General features: G+C 26.7%; 1 protein-coding gene across 1 annotated transcript in view; it reads right to left on the bottom strand.

The window, feature by feature from the left end:
- The window catches only part of LOC111035477 (basement membrane-specific heparan sulfate proteoglycan core protein-like), a 144,674-nt gene that overhangs the window by 26,742 nt on the left and 95,815 nt on the right, over nucleotides 1-22,117 (bottom strand). Inside the window, exon 3 of the mRNA XM_022317119.1 lies at nucleotides 7,448-7,650. Coding sequence (XP_022172811.1) covers nucleotides 7,448-7,650 — 203 coding nt within the window. The remainder of the gene's footprint in view (nucleotides 1-7,447; nucleotides 7,651-22,117) is intronic.

Here is a 22,117-nt window from a genome sequence, read left to right as displayed (position 1 = left end):
TCTTATTTCTTATTTGAAAAATTTGAGAATCATAAAATACAATTCTAAAAATATTGTCTTTAGAAACATTAAAAAAAAGAAAATATCATTGTAAAACCATAATATTAGATTTATTTAGTTGTTGTACAATCAAGTATGTTCATATTTATTATTTTTGTGTCTGTGATCATATTTTGTAGCAGAAAAAAAGTTTCCGTCTTCAAAATTATTTGTGAACCATTGTTCTTAAATACTACTTGATGATAGAGGGTAAAAGTATAACTTATCAAATTATTTTTAAAATAATCAGGAAAATCAAATCAACATTTTAACACAAAATACATTTTTGTCAAAATTGATCTTTTTTGTTGTTGTTATAATTCAAAAATGATGTACTATGAACATTAATTTTTCATTTAGTATTAATTATATTAGTTTTTTTGAGAAAACATAATTTTTGCAATACTTGGAGTCTTGTTGTGGTATTTTTTTAGAAATTTAAAATTACAATACATAGCTTGAAAACTAAATATCAGGCTCTTACGTGAATGTTATAAAATACCTATCAAAAATGTACGACTTTTTTTTATATAAATGCCTAAAGTTTATATGTTTTCAAAATTCATCAAAATCACACAACTTTGTAAATTATTTTATAGTTACAAATTCATATTTACCTTAATTCTGATATCTTAGTATTAAAAATTGAATGACAAGTTTTTCATAAGATTTTTGACATTTTTTTGTACAAGAGTAAGAAAAAGCATAACGCCACGTCAATTTTTACGAGTGATTGAAATTTAAATTTTGACGGCTAGGATATTCAAATAAGTTAATACTTATTCTCAAACGGTTTTTGTTATGATTCAAAAAAACATTAGGTATAGTGGTAACATGAAATAGTTCACTATTGTTTTAATTATAATTTCCTATGTATATTGTTAAATTTAAAAATGATTTAAAGACATTCGAAATTTTTTAAAGTTTTTTTTATATGAATGTCATTCAAAATATTTTCGATCGAAAACTTTTAAAATGTAATACAAGATTTATCATAAACAGGTCAACTCACTTATTTAGTGGAAAATCACATTGGTTTGGTAAGTCACCTAAGGTTGAAATGTGATTCCCAATATACTACGAAAATACTATAAGCTGAAAGTAATAATAGAACAAAGAATATCAAATTATGTAGAGACTTCTTTTAAATATTTTTACTGTTATTAAACGTTATAAATGATAATTGAACTCAATTTCTATTGCATAGTAAAAATAAATATGCTATCTTTTTCCCAGAAGATCATTTTATTGAATAGTTGATTTGTACATTTTATTTCGTTTTTTTACAATTATTAAATACACATATGATTGAAACTCGAATATAAAATTGAATTGGTGATTTATATTGGAACGTGTAAATATATTTATGAAAAAATAAATTAAAAGTACCTAAAAATATTAAAAGTTTGATTTCTAGTTAAAATTGTATGAATATTGGTTATGTTATAGTTTAGTGAGTACTAAGTAGGTATACTCTTACTTACTATCAACATAGTTATTTTAAAAATGAAATTTTCTACTATTTATTATTATTACATAAAAAAATGTTGATACAAGTTTATTAGATAATTCAGCAAAATTATGGATAGTATAGTATATTACTTTTGGACTGTGTTTTCTTAATTATTTAATATAATATCTATAATATATTTTGTAAACAATATTGAAATAACGGATTAGATAACAAATAATTATTTCAATCAATTTTTTAATAATATTAAAAATAATAATAAATTGATACAACATTATTTTTAATTGTCCATTTATATTTTAAACCACCCACTATTATATTTAACTACCCCTATAATATGTTATAGGTTACCTATAATATCATTGAGTATCCTTATAAAAGATGAATATATATCTTTAAACTGTATTCTGAATGGGAAATTATGTTATATTTATTTTTAAACCACTTACATTTTTTAAAACTTTTTATGGCCTAAAAATAGGTATGCATTTTGTATTTATAACATGCATCAGGAAGCAATGGTGTATGTAGGTATAGAGTATTAGTTACGTTGGGTTATCACTATATAGTTGTATTTATATAGATTATTCAGTTGATGAATTTAGAATATACCTACTACTAAAATCCGAATTATGTATCTAAAATTGATTTATATAATTCACGAGCAAATTTACCATCCTACCACTCTACCAGGGTTGATGATTGATTTTCAAATATCCTGATAATACCAGAGTTCACTGACTTTTGGACTACAGAAAATGAAATTTACTGTGAACGAAAGGGTTGACACGGTTATTATATATTTATATACCTACCAATTTTGTAGAATTGTTTTAATATGCTCTGGACTATTTATTTTTTTCCTGTTATTAAGATATCACGGTCCATGGAATAGCTTCCAATATATTTATTCTATCTCTTTATCTGGCCGTCATATATTCTTACTCATGTAGCGTATGTACCTATAGCTCTCAGTTTTTTCTGAGAGCTTTCAATTATAAGGTAAATTATACGAGGCGCAGAGATGGCCATTAATTTGCTGAAATACAATTAGTTTAGATACTAATTACTGGAAAAAAAGGGATCGTCAAACAGAGATCCTAATAGTTGACATATTTATATAAGCTCCTGCATATTACGATACCGAGCGTTAAAATATTTTTTATACTTATAATTTGAAATTTAAATTAGTTTTGATTATTTTCAGAACTGGAATTGTAAAATAATAATAATCTAATGAATAATATTAGGTCTATTAAAATAATTAATTAAAAAAGTTATGAAGAAAATCGTCTTTGAATACAATGTATTAATAATGTCGTATTATAGTAATTATAAGTATAATACTTGTACACGACTAATTAATAAAACAATTTTATAATATTCTTTAAGAAAACATAAAGTTCAATCAATAAAATAGAAGAAAAACCTAGTTAGATAATACGTGTTGGATCATTCAAATAGACATGTGTTAAAAAATAGTTTTTACTGCGTAAATATTTTATACACTATCCCTGTCTCAAAATCACGAGATGTTTGTTTATTTTTTGATTTAAAAAGAAGAGAAGCAAGTCAGCAAACACAATTGCTCCCCTCATCTTTTTATACATCTGTGATCCCTTAATACTATTCTGACCGAAGTAAGCGGAGCGATACGAAAGCTCAACACGAAGACACATGGGTATTGATGGAGAGCGAATAACCTGTTCGATTGTCATGTGTTTTAGGGGCTATAGTCAGAATGACGTTTGTTGAAGAATTTATTTCATACAAATGTTGTGGTATAAAAAATATATATTTTTCTATACCGTCTATTATTTTAACTAAAATAATTTAAAGCGGAATTGATATATCTTATTTCCTCTGTCATGAAAATATTAAATCATAAAAATGTAATTGGAATAACTACTTTCTGTAGGTTTTGAAGTTATAATTAATTTATTAATATCACTACGAGTAACTATAATTTATTATGTCACAACTGATTGGTAGATTTAATAGTAATAATCAATAATGTCCTACTTGGTATCGTGTGCAATGTGCATTGTTGAGTATACATATAGTGTAATGTATGTATTACCGATGTAGAAATATTTCAATGTATTTACGGAAGAAAAGTTTTACCGTTATACACAAGCACCCGTATTTATAAGTTGACTAATAATAACATTAAGTAACGTTATATTAAAATAATCTTTAATTAGTCGTGTCATGGTGTCACACTGTCACTGGCGATTTGAATGAATTCATTGAAACATCTAACAGTTCAATAACTATCGGAAGACAAGCTCTGACGATTATTTTCGAAGACAATCAAATATTTGTACTTGAGAAAAGCTTAGTATCAATTTTGTTTTAAATAAAAAATTATCTTAATAGTAAATACAACATAAAATAACTCATTTTTGCTGTATACATTATGCTTTCCGCGTGTAACTCTTCATTGCAGGTCAATGTAAGTGATTTTGTTTTTTATTGTAAATATTCTCAAAATATTCGAATCAGCACTTTCTAGACATTTAAAATTTTCGGGATTTAGCTTCGACAAAAAGATACGAATAGCTTAGCCACAAAAATCATAAATTGTGTTGGTGAATACCTAACAGTATTTTTGTTTATATATAATGGCTATAAAAAGTATATGGTTAAGCTCAAAATCTTGATAAATTGTTACTTAAGTTGAGCATATGTGTAATGTGTATAGTTTCAAATATATTTTAATAATGTTACTATAGAAAGTATCCAATTAAAAACGACTAAACCATGCTAAGTAGTAAACAGTATGTAAAATCTTAAGCTTGTAGGTATATTGGTATGTACGTTGTTATTAAAGTATGTTACATAAATAAATATTAGTTGAGCAAATTATTTATCATCTAAAAGATTGTTATTAAAATTTTCCGATTTATATTCCAACCAACCAATTTTGAATCTTAAGTTAAAAGTCATGTAAAATATGTATATTAACTACAACACTTATGTCAAGAATGTTGTTTAAAATGTAATTTCTAACTAATTTATATTGTTTCATTAAAAAAATAAAATAAAAAAACGTTGTTGGAAACTTTGAAACCCCTAACAGTACACATAAATTTAGAATTCTAGTCTAGAAGTCTTGTGTAAAGTTTATAAAGTTGGTTGGTGGTATGAATGTCGTACAGAGAAAACCATTGTATTCGATCGAAAAGGTCTGATTGATTACGCGTGCAACGAATTCTGTCTTAGCAAAGCGCTCTCCTACTATAAATCAGTCGGCGTCGAACCCTAAAGACTCGTAACCGGAGATTACTACTGTCTTCCATACGGACCAATGAAAATTTATCTTGTCACACGCAAATATATTCACAGTTGGAGTTCTGAACGTATAATAATTGCTAGATAGTCATCTTTGCCATGTTCATAGCAATATTGATTAGTTATTTATATAATTATAATTATAAAATACGTCAGTGTATCATAATTTGACTCCCTTATTATTTTTTTGAATAAACAATTATGCTAAACTCGATAGTAATATAATCATATTATATTACTGGAAATTAGGTTTATTGGAAAATGTGGGCTAATGTTTTTTTTTTTATAGATATTTTTATACTCAGTCTTTTTGCATTTTAGTTACTTTTTCTTTTGCATATTTTTACTCTTCTACACGACTACCGTATTCTTATATCCATTCATCAATTTATAAACGCAAGGGCTATGTCTGAAAGGGAAATATTTTTCATAATTACATTACGTACATAGATTGACTTCTCTCCGTGGGCTGTAAATTGGTTTGAAGTAGATAATTATTGCGGAACTGTAATTATATGATATTTAGTGTATACCTATTCAAATGCATAACTAGTTAAATTCATAATTTCTTTTCTTTTCCATTTTTTGTTTGAGGTATGTGGTCACGGAACTTTAATTATAAGCCACACATTGTTGTAATCAACCAATTCTACTAAAAATTATCAATACCTCGATTTAAAATATCAAAAAATATATTTAACATTCATTTTAAAACCTATTTTTTAATGTACCTACTTTAGTTTTTCTAAATCCAAGAAAATATTTTAAATAATATATCCGTTTAGTTTCAAACGCTCAAAAACAATTAATTAATTTTTATGTTCTCAAGTCCCATTAATAATAATAATAAAATCAAAAAAACGTATACAAGTAAAAGACTTAATTGGATTAGTGACTGACATTTTCAGTAGTTACTAAGTATTGAGAAATATACTAATAGTAAATTTCGATACATTTTAGACGTTGAGCTGAGTGATGAATTTATTAATTTGACATTGTTTTTAAAATGTGTTTTATTTTGTGTGTCTAACATGTTAAGTAGTAAAATAATACTTTTTCTTCTTCTTATTTATTTTTTTTTTGTGGGAAACAGAATCTAATTGATATTACTCGAAGGTCAAAATTGACAATTTTCAGTAGTTTTCTAAAGCGTAAGAAAAAATCAAAAAAATCAAGGAAAAACAGAAATATTTGTGCAAGACCAGTTTTTGACAAAATTGATTTAGTTTTTTGGCGTTACTAATAAACTAAAAACTTTTAATACTTTACAATTTCACAATTTTTTTTACGACAACTTTTCATACACAAAATGTTTTGACTCTTTATAATCCACAAAACATGTTTACTCTGTCAAAAAACTCGAACATTTATTACAAGATTCATCATAAGTTTTTGTTAGTGTAAATTAAAAAAAAGTTAAGCGTAAATCAACAATATTTTTTATGAGCATCTGAAGTTAGAATCTCAACAAAACTGGTCAAAATTACGAAATTTTGCAAAATTATTTTGAGTAAGAAATTCATAAAAAAATTTATTTTTATATCTAAGATTTGAAAATTTTATACAAGATATTTCATAAGTTTTTCTACCTTTGAAAAAAAAAGTTTACCTGAAAGTCACATTAATTTTTTATGATAGTTTGAACTTTTAAAACATTGGTCCTTAAATGCGTAACGATTTCTCATTGAACGATTTTCTTATTTTGTTGTAATTTACTTGAGATACTTAAGATACTTGAAATACTCGCTCAGCATTTATTTTATAATTTTTTATACATTAAACAAATTGAAAAATATTTTGACTCTTTTGAAGTTATTTATAAACTTTTAAATATTGGGTTTTCATTCGTTTTTTTTTTTAATTATAAATTGCCAATAAAACATTTTTTCCACAATTATGAATTTAATCCACTCTATGGGAATGCCTAATAGTATAATGAATTCCTTTAATAGCCAATATCATAAACTATGGTTACTTAGCAGTGCCGGAACTAGAGATGAAAAGTCGCAGGTGCGAGTTAAACTTTGTGACCCCCTATTTTAAATCTTTATGTCTAAAAAGAGCTCCCTAAATATAATAAAAGGGCCCTTTTAGGGACGCAGTGCACCTCAAGCACTCCTCCCTCCAATTTCGGCCCTGGTACTTAGTTATGCAGGCTGTCGGGGCGTCTTTGCTCTAAATCATTTTTCATGTACAATGATTTTTAACCATTGTACTCAAATTTAACAAATCCTTAATAGTGACTAACACGTCTCCACTTACGCGTACTCACTTTCCCACTTCTTGTTTTTTAATTTCATCAAGTTTAACAACGAAAATAATTAAATAACATATTTCTTCAAACATTATCAGTTAGTAATATTTCTTTGAACATCAAATATAAGTTGATTTTTTAATGTTTCCAAAGTTCTTGCATTGTACAATTTTTCCCAATAATGCTATAAACCAATGCTTGTTTATTCTTTGCTATACGTCTTGGTATCATACAAGTTTCATAGTACATTATAACTCATAATTATAATTAAAATAAATAAAAGCTTATCGAAAAAAAAATGTTGCAATTTTGCAAACACAAATGTCAGATGTACACATACGTCTATACAAATTAAGAATATTTGATATTTTAATTCACATTATATTTACCGTTTTGTCGTTTAAACGGTTCACTTTGCAATGGAGATCTACATTCGCTCCAATTTGTACTGTGACATTGTTATGGGTAGATGTTTCATCAAAGTATGGAGCAACTTTATCTTCTTCTGTCGTCGGTGAATTGCTTGTAGTAGGTTCCCATAAAACGTGATTGAGTAACGCTTCAAGATTTCCATCGTTTTCAAACGTTGCTTCTAAAACATAATAGATTGAAGAATATTTTTTAGTACTAATTGGTATTAGGTATACGTTATCAAATTGGTACTTGTCACTTTTTTTCCCAGATTTATTAAACACATTTTTCCAGTAACAATCATGTGAAAAGTAATAAAACTAGTAATATTTAGAAATATTCATATTTCTAAAGTAATACACCGAAACCTGACTTAATAGAGACCCGTTAGTAAGGGACAAAATAATTGGTATTCCGATGTATTTTGACCTGTCTATATCAAATTTACGAAGACGGAAAGTAATATTTCTCTCAGTATTATAAAAAGAAAATGCTCATGGGAATATTAGTTCCAGATACTCAGAATGTTAATATTAATATACACGAAGGCTTCATATAACTTAATTTTGTTTATTACTGTCAACAATGTTTTTCTAATTTGAATTGCACTATATTTGTACGAAAATTATTAGGAAGAGATTATTGTATTTTTTGCCTAAATTAAACCAAGACAAAGAAAATTATTATTTTTTTTTAAAATACATTTAAGTCTATTTTAGTCATTGGATTTTAATTTTTTTAATGTTAGGTTTGTAAAAGTGAAATTTTATAATGTCTAACCCCATATCATTTTAATTGCTCTATCTTAATTCTCGTACATAGTTATGAAGTTAATAAACAAAGCTTCAACATTCGTCGTTATATTCATCGTTACATTTTATTTTAAAATCTTTTTATCCTTTATTTTATACAAAAAGAAAAAAAACAATTTTTAACTACATATAGTATAATTTTATATGAATATATTTTTTGATTGATTTAATTGATAGCTCTATTATCATTTGTTTTGTCGTATACTAGGTAGGTACCTACCCAAAGTAAAATATAGCATATATTAACTTTTTTGGAATTGTTGAAACTTGTGTTAATTTAACTACCAAGAACAAAATTATCTACGTCCAAACATAGTAACTATTCGAATTTCCATCAAAAAGTTTCCATATTGGGTTAAAATGAATAAAGAAACAATATAATTGTTTGTATGATACAACGAGAGCCAAAGAGTACTTATGCAATTTTGATATAAGTTTTACTCTAATACACTGTTATAATTTTAGCAACCAAAATGTTCGTAAGTTCCTAAAATATAAAACTATAATAATTTGAAATTCTTTACTATTCAGTTGAATTATATTCGTATACAGATTGCTATTAACCGTACAGTTGTTGAAGGTTGATTTATGCATTAACAGGTGACAAATTAATGATTGGCATTCTACAAAAAGTTGATAAGATATAAATCATATGACAAAAATACTAAATATTTTAATCAGTGATCTGAAGTGACTTAAAGTAAGTGCAATTTATCATTCCGAGTATTTTATTTAAAATATAATATATCTGCAATTCGTGTTTTACAATCGATCGATAAGCAAGAAACTTGTAACTTTCTTATCTTTAACGCTGTCCCGAACGTTTTACGTGTTTGTACTTGGTGTATTTTTATAGGTACCAGAGATAATAGCTATCTACTATACTTGTTATAAACAAATAAATGTATGCACCCTCACCTAAAATAATTTCTCTAATTAAAATATTAAAATATAATTATTTTATAATGTTGTATGTTTCGCATCTTTCCTGGTACTAAAGTGAATCTAGTTGGTACTTGATTGGTCAAAAGTAAAAAATGTCTAATATTTGTCAAAAGCATCACGAAAAATACCCAAAAAATTAAGAAAAAAATTGAGATTTTTTAGGTAAAACCAGTCTTTAAAAAAATCGATTTTGTTCTTTAGTGTAACTCTACTTAAAAAATGTAATACAACGTTCCTCATAATTTATTATTATTCGTGGAAATTAAAAAAAAAAGTTAAGCATAAATAAAATGTTCCCAGATACACACTCACAATATGCATATTGTGTTCTTAGCTACCAGATGATAATAAAATATATCGTAAATAATACTGTGTTCAACATGTCGCTTTGCTCAAGATTTGTAATACCGAAGACGACTCGTTTTTCGATTTGAACACGTCGTAGCAGAGGTGCACGCGGTCGAGTCCTGCTGGGGTGCTGCTCGTATCGTCGTGTCACATTTACCTGAGCCATGAATCTCCCAGAAAGGGTTGTGTCCGTCACAGCGAACTCGTCGTCGTTTATCTCATCTGAAGGGCGTCCTGCGTGTCTTCTAAGGTGTTGATGACGGTGAATCGACTGACATTAGCTTACTGGTCGTGAATGTCCACTTCGATTCGACGACAACCAATGATCGGCAAATGTTGAACGACTTGCAGCGCGCCTCTAATGTCGTGGCAGGTGGTTACGAGGAGTACCCGTTAATCGACAAAACTGCTATAATTCGCTTTGTCAACCGTTCGCCCGCGGTCCTGAAGTGGGCCATTTTGTTAAACGAGCCCCTGTGCGATAATACCGCGACCGACCGGAACCCGATGAAACTCATTCGCACTGAGACTTCCGGCTCGGCCTTTTTGAGCACCTGACGTGTTACGTTGTCGCCTAGGCTTATCAAATAATTCCTTCGACCCGTAATCGTTACTGATCGGAGTAAAAACGTACATAGAGGGCTAAAATCGTCTATGAGGAGATAAGCATCTAGCCCCTAATTACGCCCACCCCTTCACAAATATATCGGTATAATTATAAATAGGTCTGCCCTATGGTCTGCCTGTCTACGGAGATAAACCGTGAAATCCATTCGCTTCTTTCCGCTTCGACAGAGTCACTCATCATTGACAGATATATAGGCGTAAGGTTATATGCCGTCAGAAAATGTGTAATAATACGCATAACAATACTTTTTTACTTTTTAGGTACCGATTTTCAGTTTAGTTGAAAGTAGTATGATACAATATTATCAACAGCACTATACGTACTTCAGTATAGCTACGGACTTATATTAAGTGTCTAGGTTAAGTTCCAAATCTTTTTTTAAGAAATCAAAAATAAAACAATAAATTATTTTTTATAAAGTTTTTTCCTAATAGTTACTAAGCTTAACTAAACCTAAAATTAATCCTAAAAACAACCACTGTAGTGTTGTCATAATTTATACGTTTTTGATAAATTTACTCAAGGCACTATGATAGTATATTATATATAAAAAGCAAAGCGTCGAGTATGCGTAGATGACATGGACTTTGCTGTAGGTATTTCAAATAATAATAAGATAAGTTTGTCTCTTTTTTTGGTTATTTTCAAACACGTTGAATATTAAAAACCATTGAATTTCATCTACGTTTTCAACATTTCTAAAAATAAACTGTTCGAGACTTTCTCTACAGGTTTAATGGTGTTAAAACAATAAATTTAACAACTCTACTGTATTAAGTATTTTTAAAAGAAAAAAAATATCGTCTCATAAAATATTTTACAATATGGCAGCTAAACCATACAAAATAGTTTTTTGAAACTTACACTAGTCTTCTTGTCACGAGTGACAATTCAATTTGTTCAGCTATTTCTAAACTTGAACATGTACGCGTTTAACATGTTTCATTATTCTAGTACTCTACATTCTCCACTATTTGGTATATATTTTGAATATACTCAGATAAAATGTCTTATATCTTGAAAATTTCAAACAAGCTGTTTAACAAGCACATACAATTTGAATTTCTAGCTTAAATTCAATAAAATTATTACATGAGAATGTTTAAATTTTTGACTAATGTGTGGTTATTTTGATAACATTGGTTTTGGCCAAATTTCCATTGTATATGTGATTGGTCATCGCATGTATGTTATTTTAACATTGAATATCGTTTTTTTGATCCATCTCCAATAAATCTCCAATTTTGAGACTACAATTACTTTAGCAAACCTAGCTCTTTGAAAAATTGTTCAGAACTAGAAGTTTACTTATATTTAAATGTTATATTTTTATTATACATTGATTTTTCATTTTTTAAGAGCAAAACACAATTGTACCTTAATATAATATATAGGTCACTAAACACATTAATGTTATTTATACACATTTATTATTAATAATATTGTTTTTATTAATCCATAAACTACGATAATAACTTAACATTTTGACAAATAGTTTATATAGTATTAGAATTTATAGATTTAATTTAATGCATCAATGGTTTGTTAAAAACTATTATGTTAATTTACCAGAAAAATATTTGAATTCAATTTTTCTTGATGTTTCAAAAAAAAAAATCATGTGTACATAAGTGATTATATTTGGAAGTGTAAATTTAAAAAATAAAGATTAGTATAGATGTATGTTTTATACATTTAGTTATATTTGATATAATAATTTATGGTTATATATTTAAATTTGAAACATGTGTTAAATCGACTGTTATGAATTTGTTTATGTAATCAATCGTTATTGTATGAAAATATTCAGTTCATTAAGCTGATGGGGTGTTTATGAAATATAAATATATGTACAAGAATAATCTTATAGGAAACATTTAAATGAGTTGTTTAAATGAGTTTTTTACATAGTTTTTTTATTTTTTACAATAATACGTTACTGTGTATGCATAATATAATTATATTGCATGGTCGTATATTCACGTTTATTAGTGTTTTGTTAAGGTAAATGTTTATTCTAGAATTATATATATATATTTGATGGAAAGTATATTTTTTTGTCATTAAATTTTTCCAATTGCATAATAAACGAGTAAAATAAATTAGTTTATAGTTTCTACAAATAATTTATTCTGGTTTTTAGTATGAGGACTTTGTTAAACAGTACCGTAGGATTGACTAAAATGAAAAACGTTTCTACTGATTAAATGCGAACCATGGTTTTTTGTTCCTAGTCTATGTTTGAGAATCTTCCCGATTGTCTCAAAAGAAAACGATCCAGTGACTTATTACAGTAAACTATCACAGATGAAAGTGTTGCTAATGAGTTACTCACATCTTAAAACTACACGTCAAAATTAACAACAGACAAAAAATGTTACTTATTTTGTAAAAAAAAAAATGTATGGATCGTATATTACAATTAAAAAAAAGCTAATAATAACCTATACTAGACTGTAATCATATAATTTCGATTCTTTATATATTCGGTTTTTTAAATTATCACTAATAAATTTAATGCGACACATTGTAACTTTGTCAAGAAAAAGAAGTTGACTGTAAATTTTTATATGAATATTGTAAGAACAATAGTAATATGAAGTAATATATATTAAATAGTTTTTAAGTTCTTAATCAAATTACATGTATGTAAATACGAATTATGACGTAAGGTTTCCTGTGTACAAGAATTTGTTATTTTGGATGTTTTAAGTTTAAATATTAATTATATTTATTTTTGTCCATTGGCCGCATTGTGTATAGGCAATTTCGGTACATTTACGTGTTGTGTTGTTCTGTTCACGGGAATGAGATAGTTGGAAACAGGAAATTGTTGGGATCGAAATTATACATTATTTATGTATTTATAGAGTTTTCAATATAAAAACATTTTGTAATTCTTAAACTAAACAAAAAAAATAATTGGGCTATTCAGACCTTTTTTTAAATAGGTTTGTAGCTCATGTGGTTAGAAATTTGTTTTATGTTGCAAGTTAGAAATAAGATTTTATGTTCAAATAATTGTACGTTATTTTATTCGTTAATATTCAGCTCGTTGATATTTTTTTCAAACTATGGAGTACAAAATTATTTTTAATATATATTAGCGGATCATGTACGGCGATGTTGCTCGTGGATTTACATTTTATTAATTTTTAAACTCCGTTTAATGTAAACTGCAAAGATTTTTAACACAGTTACTTTAGGTTACTTTGACCAAATATGAAATACAGGTCTAAAATAATATCAAATTATCTTAATTTTTCTATAACCAACGTCAGTTATATATTAATTACAAAACAATAATAGACTTTGGTGGGTTAACTAAATTCAACATTGATGTGTTGAAAAGTAAAAAGTAAGTAATACAAATTAGCTACGACAATCTACGTATCCTGCAATTTATTGATAAAAAAAAATATCGGTCTGAAACTGTGGATTTTCTATGGTAATCCGTTTTAGACCTTTGATTTTATATAAAAGATATATTTTCATATCTGTACTACTTGACATAACCCAAAAATTAAAATACAATTGAAATTAATGTATTCTGCTATCGTTTTTTGTTTTGTTCCAGTTGAAATAAATAATACAAACGCAGTGGCAAGTAGTGCACTCCGTGACAGTTTTTATGTTTTGTAAAAAATATCTTTTTTTCTTAGATTTTCTAATATTTTGATTCAAATATAATGGTCAGTTTAATGATTCACTAATTTAAAATTTAAATTCACCTTATATTTTGTATAATAATACATTTTATATTATAATTCTATAAAAATGAGAAATTTGTTCAGCTTTAAATAGGAAAACAAAGCAAGTTTAGTCATTACAAAATATTTAAGATTTAAAAATATTTAAGCACAGGTTAAACTGAAATGGATAAAGAATTGGATTTATTTTGTAAATGTATTTTATATTAAATAAATAAGTTATATCGAAATTAGAAAATCTAAGAAAAAGATATTTTTAATCTTAAAATTGGACTCTTACAGCGATAACATAGTCAGATAAATGGCTCACCTTGTATTGTATTTAATTAATAATAGTATTTAGTACAGCTAGGTATAACAAATGATTTCATTAATATATTCTGTAATAATTAAAGCCATTTGTTTTAAATTATATTTTTCATTAAATTTGTATCTTAATTTTCTTTAGGTTGTGTGTGTATATAAACAGTAGTGCAATTAGAGTTTGAATCTCTGGGGATCGCGCCTCAACATTTTAATTTTTTTTACTCATTTGTGTTTAGTTATTATAGTAGCTGTTATTATTTATTTGTATGGTGTGTTATTGTTATAGTAAAAAAGAGTATATATTTATTTTAATTGAATACGAATCATCAATAAAAAAAAATTGTTGTACCACAATGTGATACCGTTAAGATTATATTTGTTCGTATTTATTGCAAGATTATTTTATAATGTTGTTTTTAAATTCTTCTTGTGCAATTAATACATTATATCAGATATGTATTATGAACTTTTCAAACGTACACATCTAAATAACAATAAAATTTGGTTTGAGTGCAATTTTTTGAATAATGTACAAATCTCCCTCTCTTTGTTGCAGTTAAACTATTTAAGTGACTAAACAAATACATGTTATTATGTTAAGACAATGTTTAAAAAAAATATTATTTGTTGAGTACCGAGTAAATTAATCTTATTTTATTATTCCTTAAATGTTATGACACTTATAACAGTTATAACATTTGTTTGTCAAACAGTATTATATCACCGACTTCAACATGAACACAGGTCTTACTAATACATAAGATCTCAATGTGACTGGTTGTTATAATTTATTATTTTTTTATATCTAGTAGATACCTATGTAGAAAGCCTTGGCATACAATTTGTTCAAAAAGGTATGATTACTACTTTTTTTTATAATAGTTAATAATGTAATATTATGAGATTAAAAGAAATTCAGAACATAATATAACAGGTATGTTATATTTCATAGTGTTATCATCACCCTACCAACTACCATAAATTACTAGTCTTGGTAACGAAAAGGAACAAAATATTATTGCTATATTTTTATTCACATGTCATAATTCACAACGTTTTGTCTAATATTCATACAATACTCTATTATATTTGATTTTACTGCGTACTTCTGATAAGAATTATTTTAGAATTTGTTATTTCAATACGATATTCACAGTGTATATTTAAGATACAACATGATAGGAATTACAATATTATAAAATATAATAATAGCGTTAAAGTTTTAAACCATGCGAGTACAGGTTTTTAAAAACAATATGATAATATTTTATTCATTATTTTATTGTACAAATTGTAAGAATACATTTGCAAACAATACCCAAGATTATAATAATGCAAAATTTGAAATACCGTACAAAGTTTAAAACTTAAAAGTGATGAAATAGGAAGTATGACTTAAGTTAAGTCTAGTCATCATTCACTATTAACAAGATCATTAAGTCAAGGTTAGATTAGTTCAATTATTTCACTTTAACTGTGTCCTAAGTATTATATATATATTTAACACTAATACGTTCGAACAAATTGATAGACACAGTACATAGCGTACTACGAGAATAAGACAAAATCAGTTTGGTGGTTGGTAGGTACTTCAGACTAAATGAATCAATCAACCGTTTCGTGATTTTTTACACTGCGTATAAGTGTAGCGACAAGTGACTATTGAAAACGGATGATCGAGTTCCTTGTATTTATAGCTAGATAAATACTATACCATGCTTCAAAATAATGCAATTTAACGTCTCCAGAGTCTGAGTAAAACGTGAATTTACAAATCTAGATTTACATTACCTAACGTCGTTATTCTCACGCTGTATGTTTATACACAGATTATATATATAATATGTTTATGTCAATTTTGTATTCATACAGCCATATGCAAATAACCGTGACAAAAGGTGACACAAAGGGAAAGGGTGCAGTATGGTGATGATAGCGTCTGTTGGCTGGTGCGTGAAAAGTAGCCGTATACTAGATAAAAACCACATTAGAATATTGGAAACAGAACAAAATGATTTTGAAAGTCAAATATCCATATGAAAAAATAAATATTCCAAGTGTATATTCCTCCAATGTTTGTCATGATTGCAGTTACAATCTATGAATGCATTATATTTTATTTTTGTTCAGAATGATTCAGAATAAATGAAACGGTATATTGACCCTCGAAAATATAGTAATTATTAACAATCATCAAAATTTTATCATAATTTTATGTTACTGTTTGGGTATATACTACATTATTTGGTTTTATGGCGAGCTATCTAATTTGCACATGGCTTAAAGTTTATTTACAAATTATTCTGATACCTTTTTGTTCACTACTGCATAAAAAATATTGAGGCCAAATATTTGCAAATATTCCACCGTCAATTAGGCGATGAAGTAATGAAAATATCATAATCCTCGCTTTGAAAAGTTAGACCATCATTATAAATGCTGTGTACTACATTACTTATATTATAGTCTACAAACGCTTTATGTAACTTTTGAATAATATAACGGTTGTATTATTATAGCCTAATAAATTGAATTGTTAGGCTTTGTTTTAAACATAGTAAATAGTGAATTCCTTCTATATCAGGAGTTTCTCAAAGAAAATCAATTAAAAAAACACTTCTCGAATTCACATTATTTCGGTGTTTAATTAATTCCTTCGTCCTTACATAAAAATAAAATATTTCTAAGTATTATAAACTCACAAAATTCTGTTGATTAAAAGTATGTGAATTTCATTATGGCAAGTTTATGTAATCAAAAAAATATATTTACTGAACAATGGCTATTAGCACATATGTCCTCAAGTATGTAATACAGTTTTCTTAGAGCTGAAAACTCGAAAATTTACATATGAAAAATGGTCTTTTTCATTGAAATTTTCAGCTGCATTAAACATTTTCAGCACTGGTATTTTTCAAGTTTTTTCAATTTTTCAATTTTCCCTTTCTTTTTGTGCAAGTGTTAGATACAGCATGTCGGTAGAGGTACACGTATCACGTTTCCAGCTTCATTGTATGTAATAATAGAATTACAAATTTCGTAATATTATGTATTTATTAATAATAACAAAAAATATTGACAATATTGATAAATTATAATGTATAGACTATATACTTGTAATACTACATTATCAGTTAGTGTTTTGTGTTTGATTAACAAATGGTTTATAACTTTAGAAAAAGTAAAGTAAAACTAAATCTACATAAAAAAATTTTTTTATGAGTTTCACAGCTTATATGAATTCTGTTTACAACAAAACAATTTCATGAAAATGTACAGCTCTAAGTTTTTTTTAAAATGTTTGTATAATATTTTTTTGTCTAAAATTATTATGATCGTAAAATACATTCATCTATGTACCTACGTAATAGGAGACTTTGCACGGCGTTATCCGTGTCAATTTAAATCATTTCAGCATTTTTAACCTGCCTTAAACTCCGTTAAATATAAGTTACATACATTTTCGATACAGTAATTTGGGTGATTTTGACTAAATAGAAAATACAAGTCTAAAATTATGTATGAACAATTTAAATAACTATCTTATTTTATTTAATCAAAGGCAACCCAAACCCATCAACAAAAATATTTGTAGGTATTTCATAAGCCTACGTGAGCCCAAAAAGAAATCTTAAAATTTTGACTTGGCTATGGACAACTTGTACACATACACATACGCGTGCGCAGCCTCCAGTTTCAGAGGCAGCAAGGGATTGAATCGTTCCATTCTTTAAATTCACTTTTAAAACCGGCCCATATTTTTACTTTTTTACTATTGGGTATCTACATTAAAATTGTATTGGTTATTTATTTTTGTATAAAAATTTGTATGGTCAAATACTAAACCACTAAAGGTGCACTTTTCCACAAGCCTATATTTAATTTTTAATATTTATTATTTATAATATAATAAAATAAACAGACATTAATAACAATATAAAATATATATTTTAAAAATAATTACACTGAATCTGTGGATAGAATACTGAAGATGTTTATTAATTTTTTTTAAATAATAATAATTAAAGTAATAATATAATTGGTAAGAATATGGTACATAATTAAAGTCGTAAATAAAACAATAATAACCTTTATTAATTAATATTCATATACTTTTTTGATTTAAAACCATGGCTATTTTTTTTTATAGTAGACTGTAGGTTTATAAGTTTTATTCTGGTAAATTCTATAATCATAAAATATTTATCTATATTTTACCAAAAAAAATAAAATTTTATAATTTTTTTTATCTACACTGGTCATTATTTGTGGAAATATAATTTTACCGTGGCCCATTATTCAATACAAGTATTAACAAGTAATACTAACCTAACCTAACCTAACCTGCCTCTGCTGCCCCTGTGTGCACATACACAAGCATTGGTTTTTATTAATATACTAGGTGTATTACCCGATGTGGCCCTGGGATGAATGAAACTGAGTTAGGCAGTCCGCCTGGGGTGGATTGTGATGAGTAACTTTTTATTTTTACCTGAACCAATTTCAAGCAGAAAAAATACAAATACTATGCGGTATAAGTCACCCTAAATAATAACTATATAATATTATCTAAACCGTCCCCGATCGTCAAAATAGGCCGAGTATTTATTTATTCTATTATAGCATCCAACCATACTCCATGCCTTTTATATATATTATAATATAGCTGTTACCCTGCAAGCGGCTCCTATGCTAATACTGCCATGACCCTTCCGGGATCCCAAATAATAAAGTAGTACACGTGTGCAAAATTTGGTGACGATTGATCAAAAACACTAGGTTTTCATACTATGAATCATTTAGGTATAATCCGTCTATAAATATCTGTATTGGCAGACTATCTATTATAATCTGTCTAACTATCGTTTCCGTTTTGCTTCAATTAAAATATTACCGGTAGTTGTCAAAATCGTTGGAGAAACAGGTATATTTCTTTAGTATATACATTTCAACCATACACTATTCCTCTCATATAATATTATAATAACTGTTACTGAATTTTATATTTATGTAGAATAAGTAACTTTGTTGCTTGAATGTCAAAATATAATACGATGTCGAACATTATGACCAATCAAGATAACTATTTTATTATCTCTTATCAATGTCAATTCTATATTATTATATAACATTAAAGCATTCAATGTGCGTGAGCCGAAACAAAATTCATGGGTGGGTAAAAAATGAAACTACAAATCTGCCCTGAAGAGTCTCAAGAAATCTATTGATATAATTTTTATTGAAAATGGTCCAGTAGTTATTGAGTTTATACTGCAGGGCAAATAAACATATTTGATACATTCACTAATCAACGGTTAAACCAATCCCATAGACCTAGAAACTTGGCATTTTAGAAGTATAATATATCTCCAATGGTGTAAGTGGAGAAAAAAAGTGCTCACATAGGAATGCGTGCAAACGGAAATCTAATACTTTTGTATGCATACAACCATATTTTTAATTTATATAAAAAAAAGCGTTACGTAGCAGGTCCGTATAAAATTACTAACTATTAAGCGCGTATTTATTTTTAGTTATTTAAATATCTCCAGGTTATGTATGAAAGTACTTAAAATTTTGTTTACTGTTATTACGAAACATTTGTAATTCCAATTAAAATATTTGAATAACAATAGATTTCTAATAAGTAATAACTAAGAATTAGAGCATACACGTTATAACGAATATTTTATTAAACTCTTATGATAGTGGATAATCTAGGCTCCAAAAAGTAGCTTAACTTTTCTAATAGTCATTGTATATAACTTACCCAGAACTAATAAGGCAATAGCATATTATATTCTACTCATACTTATACAGTAAAATTACAAGTTTTTAACAACTGTAGGTAGGTACCGCTGTACCGATATAGAAAGCTACGTAAAAACGGTAGGTTTCAATGACTCATAAATTTAATTAATTACATTTCAAGAGATAAAATAATATAACTGCCTTTTGTATTTTAATGGTGGTATTTGTTTTTTTATTTAGACTTGTAATACAACAAATTAGTCTCAAAAAAAAAAAAAAATACCATAATATTTGAAAATGTTTGATTTTTAGTCGTTTTATTCACTATTAATAAAATGTTTACTTTATTATTAATAACGCTACAGGACAAATTTATGTTTCATAAAGTGGGTGGGCTAAACATAAATGTAACAAAACCAAGTTTCTGTGTCTTATACTTTTTATATTTTTTTCAGATTTCATCTTATTTTTAACATATTTCTACAATAAGGATGTGTACAATATCAAGAAAATTACTTGAACGATTTAATAAATAATTTATTAACTTACATATTTATGGATATTGGACAGGTTATACCATAATATTATTTCTGAACAAAATCACGCGAAAGTAATGAATGAAATACCTTTTAGGTACCTAAGTTTAAAATGTTGATGGTACCTAATTATAATTCTCTGAAATTCCTTTATTAACTTAATTTTAATTTTAATATGATAATTGAATGCTAATTAAATTATAATAATTAATTTAACCATAATAAAAATAATTGTATTTCAGTTATATTATAATAAGTATCACACCTATTGAATGTTGTTACCCTTTTGTATAAATGCGTATTTAGATGATTCGTAGACAATCTCCTCAGTATCTACGTACTTTTATTTGATAGCTCATTATTTTCATCGATTTAATTAAATATTATATACGAAATATGTGATTGTCTTATTTTTTACATATATATATATAAATCTACTTCAATCAATTACAAAATAGATTGGAATGACTGAATTGAAATGATATTAGATGGTCTAACATCAAATTGCAATTCTATATAGGAGCATACTGGACTTTTGATTGAGCTATATTTATGTATTAGTAGTATGTTATGTAGTGATATTTTGCAATTTAGAGGAAAACGGAGGAGATTGGAGATGTAATTTAATTTATTAATTGCTGATATCTAGTGATGTTTAAGTACGTTGTTTAATTGATTGTTTTTATAATAAATGAACACTTCTCCACAATATGGTTATAGTTTACGTAAAAAGGTTGATGTTGCGTGCTATACTTGGAAAGTGATTTCTGTTCATTGTTGTATTTTACTGCTTTGTTTACTTTTTGTGCGTTTTAATCTTCCAATAGTAATACTACTGCACAGAGTCAGAAAATTGATTTTCTAGCAGAATTTTTACTATTAACTATTAAAATGTGTCTTATCAGGTTTTTTATAATTTATACATAATAAAATTCTAAATTTAATTTTTTTTATACCTATTTAAATACTTGTATGACAAAGTATATTTAATTTAAGACTGTACGCTTGTGCAGGGTATTACGTTTTGTACAAACCTGTATAACACTAAAATATACTTTATTTATACTATGTGCATCATAATAACAATCTTTACTCCCCTTAAAAATGTAGACTTGCGGTAGGTACAATTGGCCCATGGGTACTAAAACTAATTACCATATAGAAATGCTACTCCAATGTTAAACCTAACCACTTTGGGACTATCATTCTCAGGTACGAACTTCAAAGTGATGTCGTTCTTCTTGAGTTATTTAGATCTCTATATTTGAATTAAGTAATTTTATTTTTAAATATAATCGTCGTTAAAGTAAAACAGAAAAATATTTATTATTGTAATAGTTTTTTACTACGATAAATTTGAAAACTTTAATACAATAAGGTGAAAATTATTACAAATGATTAGCATTATTTTTTAAATAAAATATATTACTTAAAAGAAAGTGGGTAAGTGGGTAACGCTCTGCTGAACATTAGGTGTACCCTAGACTTTAGGGGCTAGAGAGTCACTGTAATAGATGTGTCGAATCACTTGAATTTGAATTCAATAATCATTGTACATACGAAAAACGATTCTGAGCGAAGACGGTCTGTCAACCTATTATATTATATTACT

The sequence above is a fragment of the Myzus persicae genome, unplaced genomic scaffold, assembly GCF_001856785.1.
Source record: "Myzus persicae strain clone G006 unplaced genomic scaffold, MPER_G0061.0, whole genome shotgun sequence".
Taxonomy (NCBI): domain Eukaryota; kingdom Metazoa; phylum Arthropoda; class Insecta; order Hemiptera; family Aphididae; genus Myzus; species Myzus persicae.
This window is presented reverse-complemented; position numbering and strand designations above follow the sequence as displayed.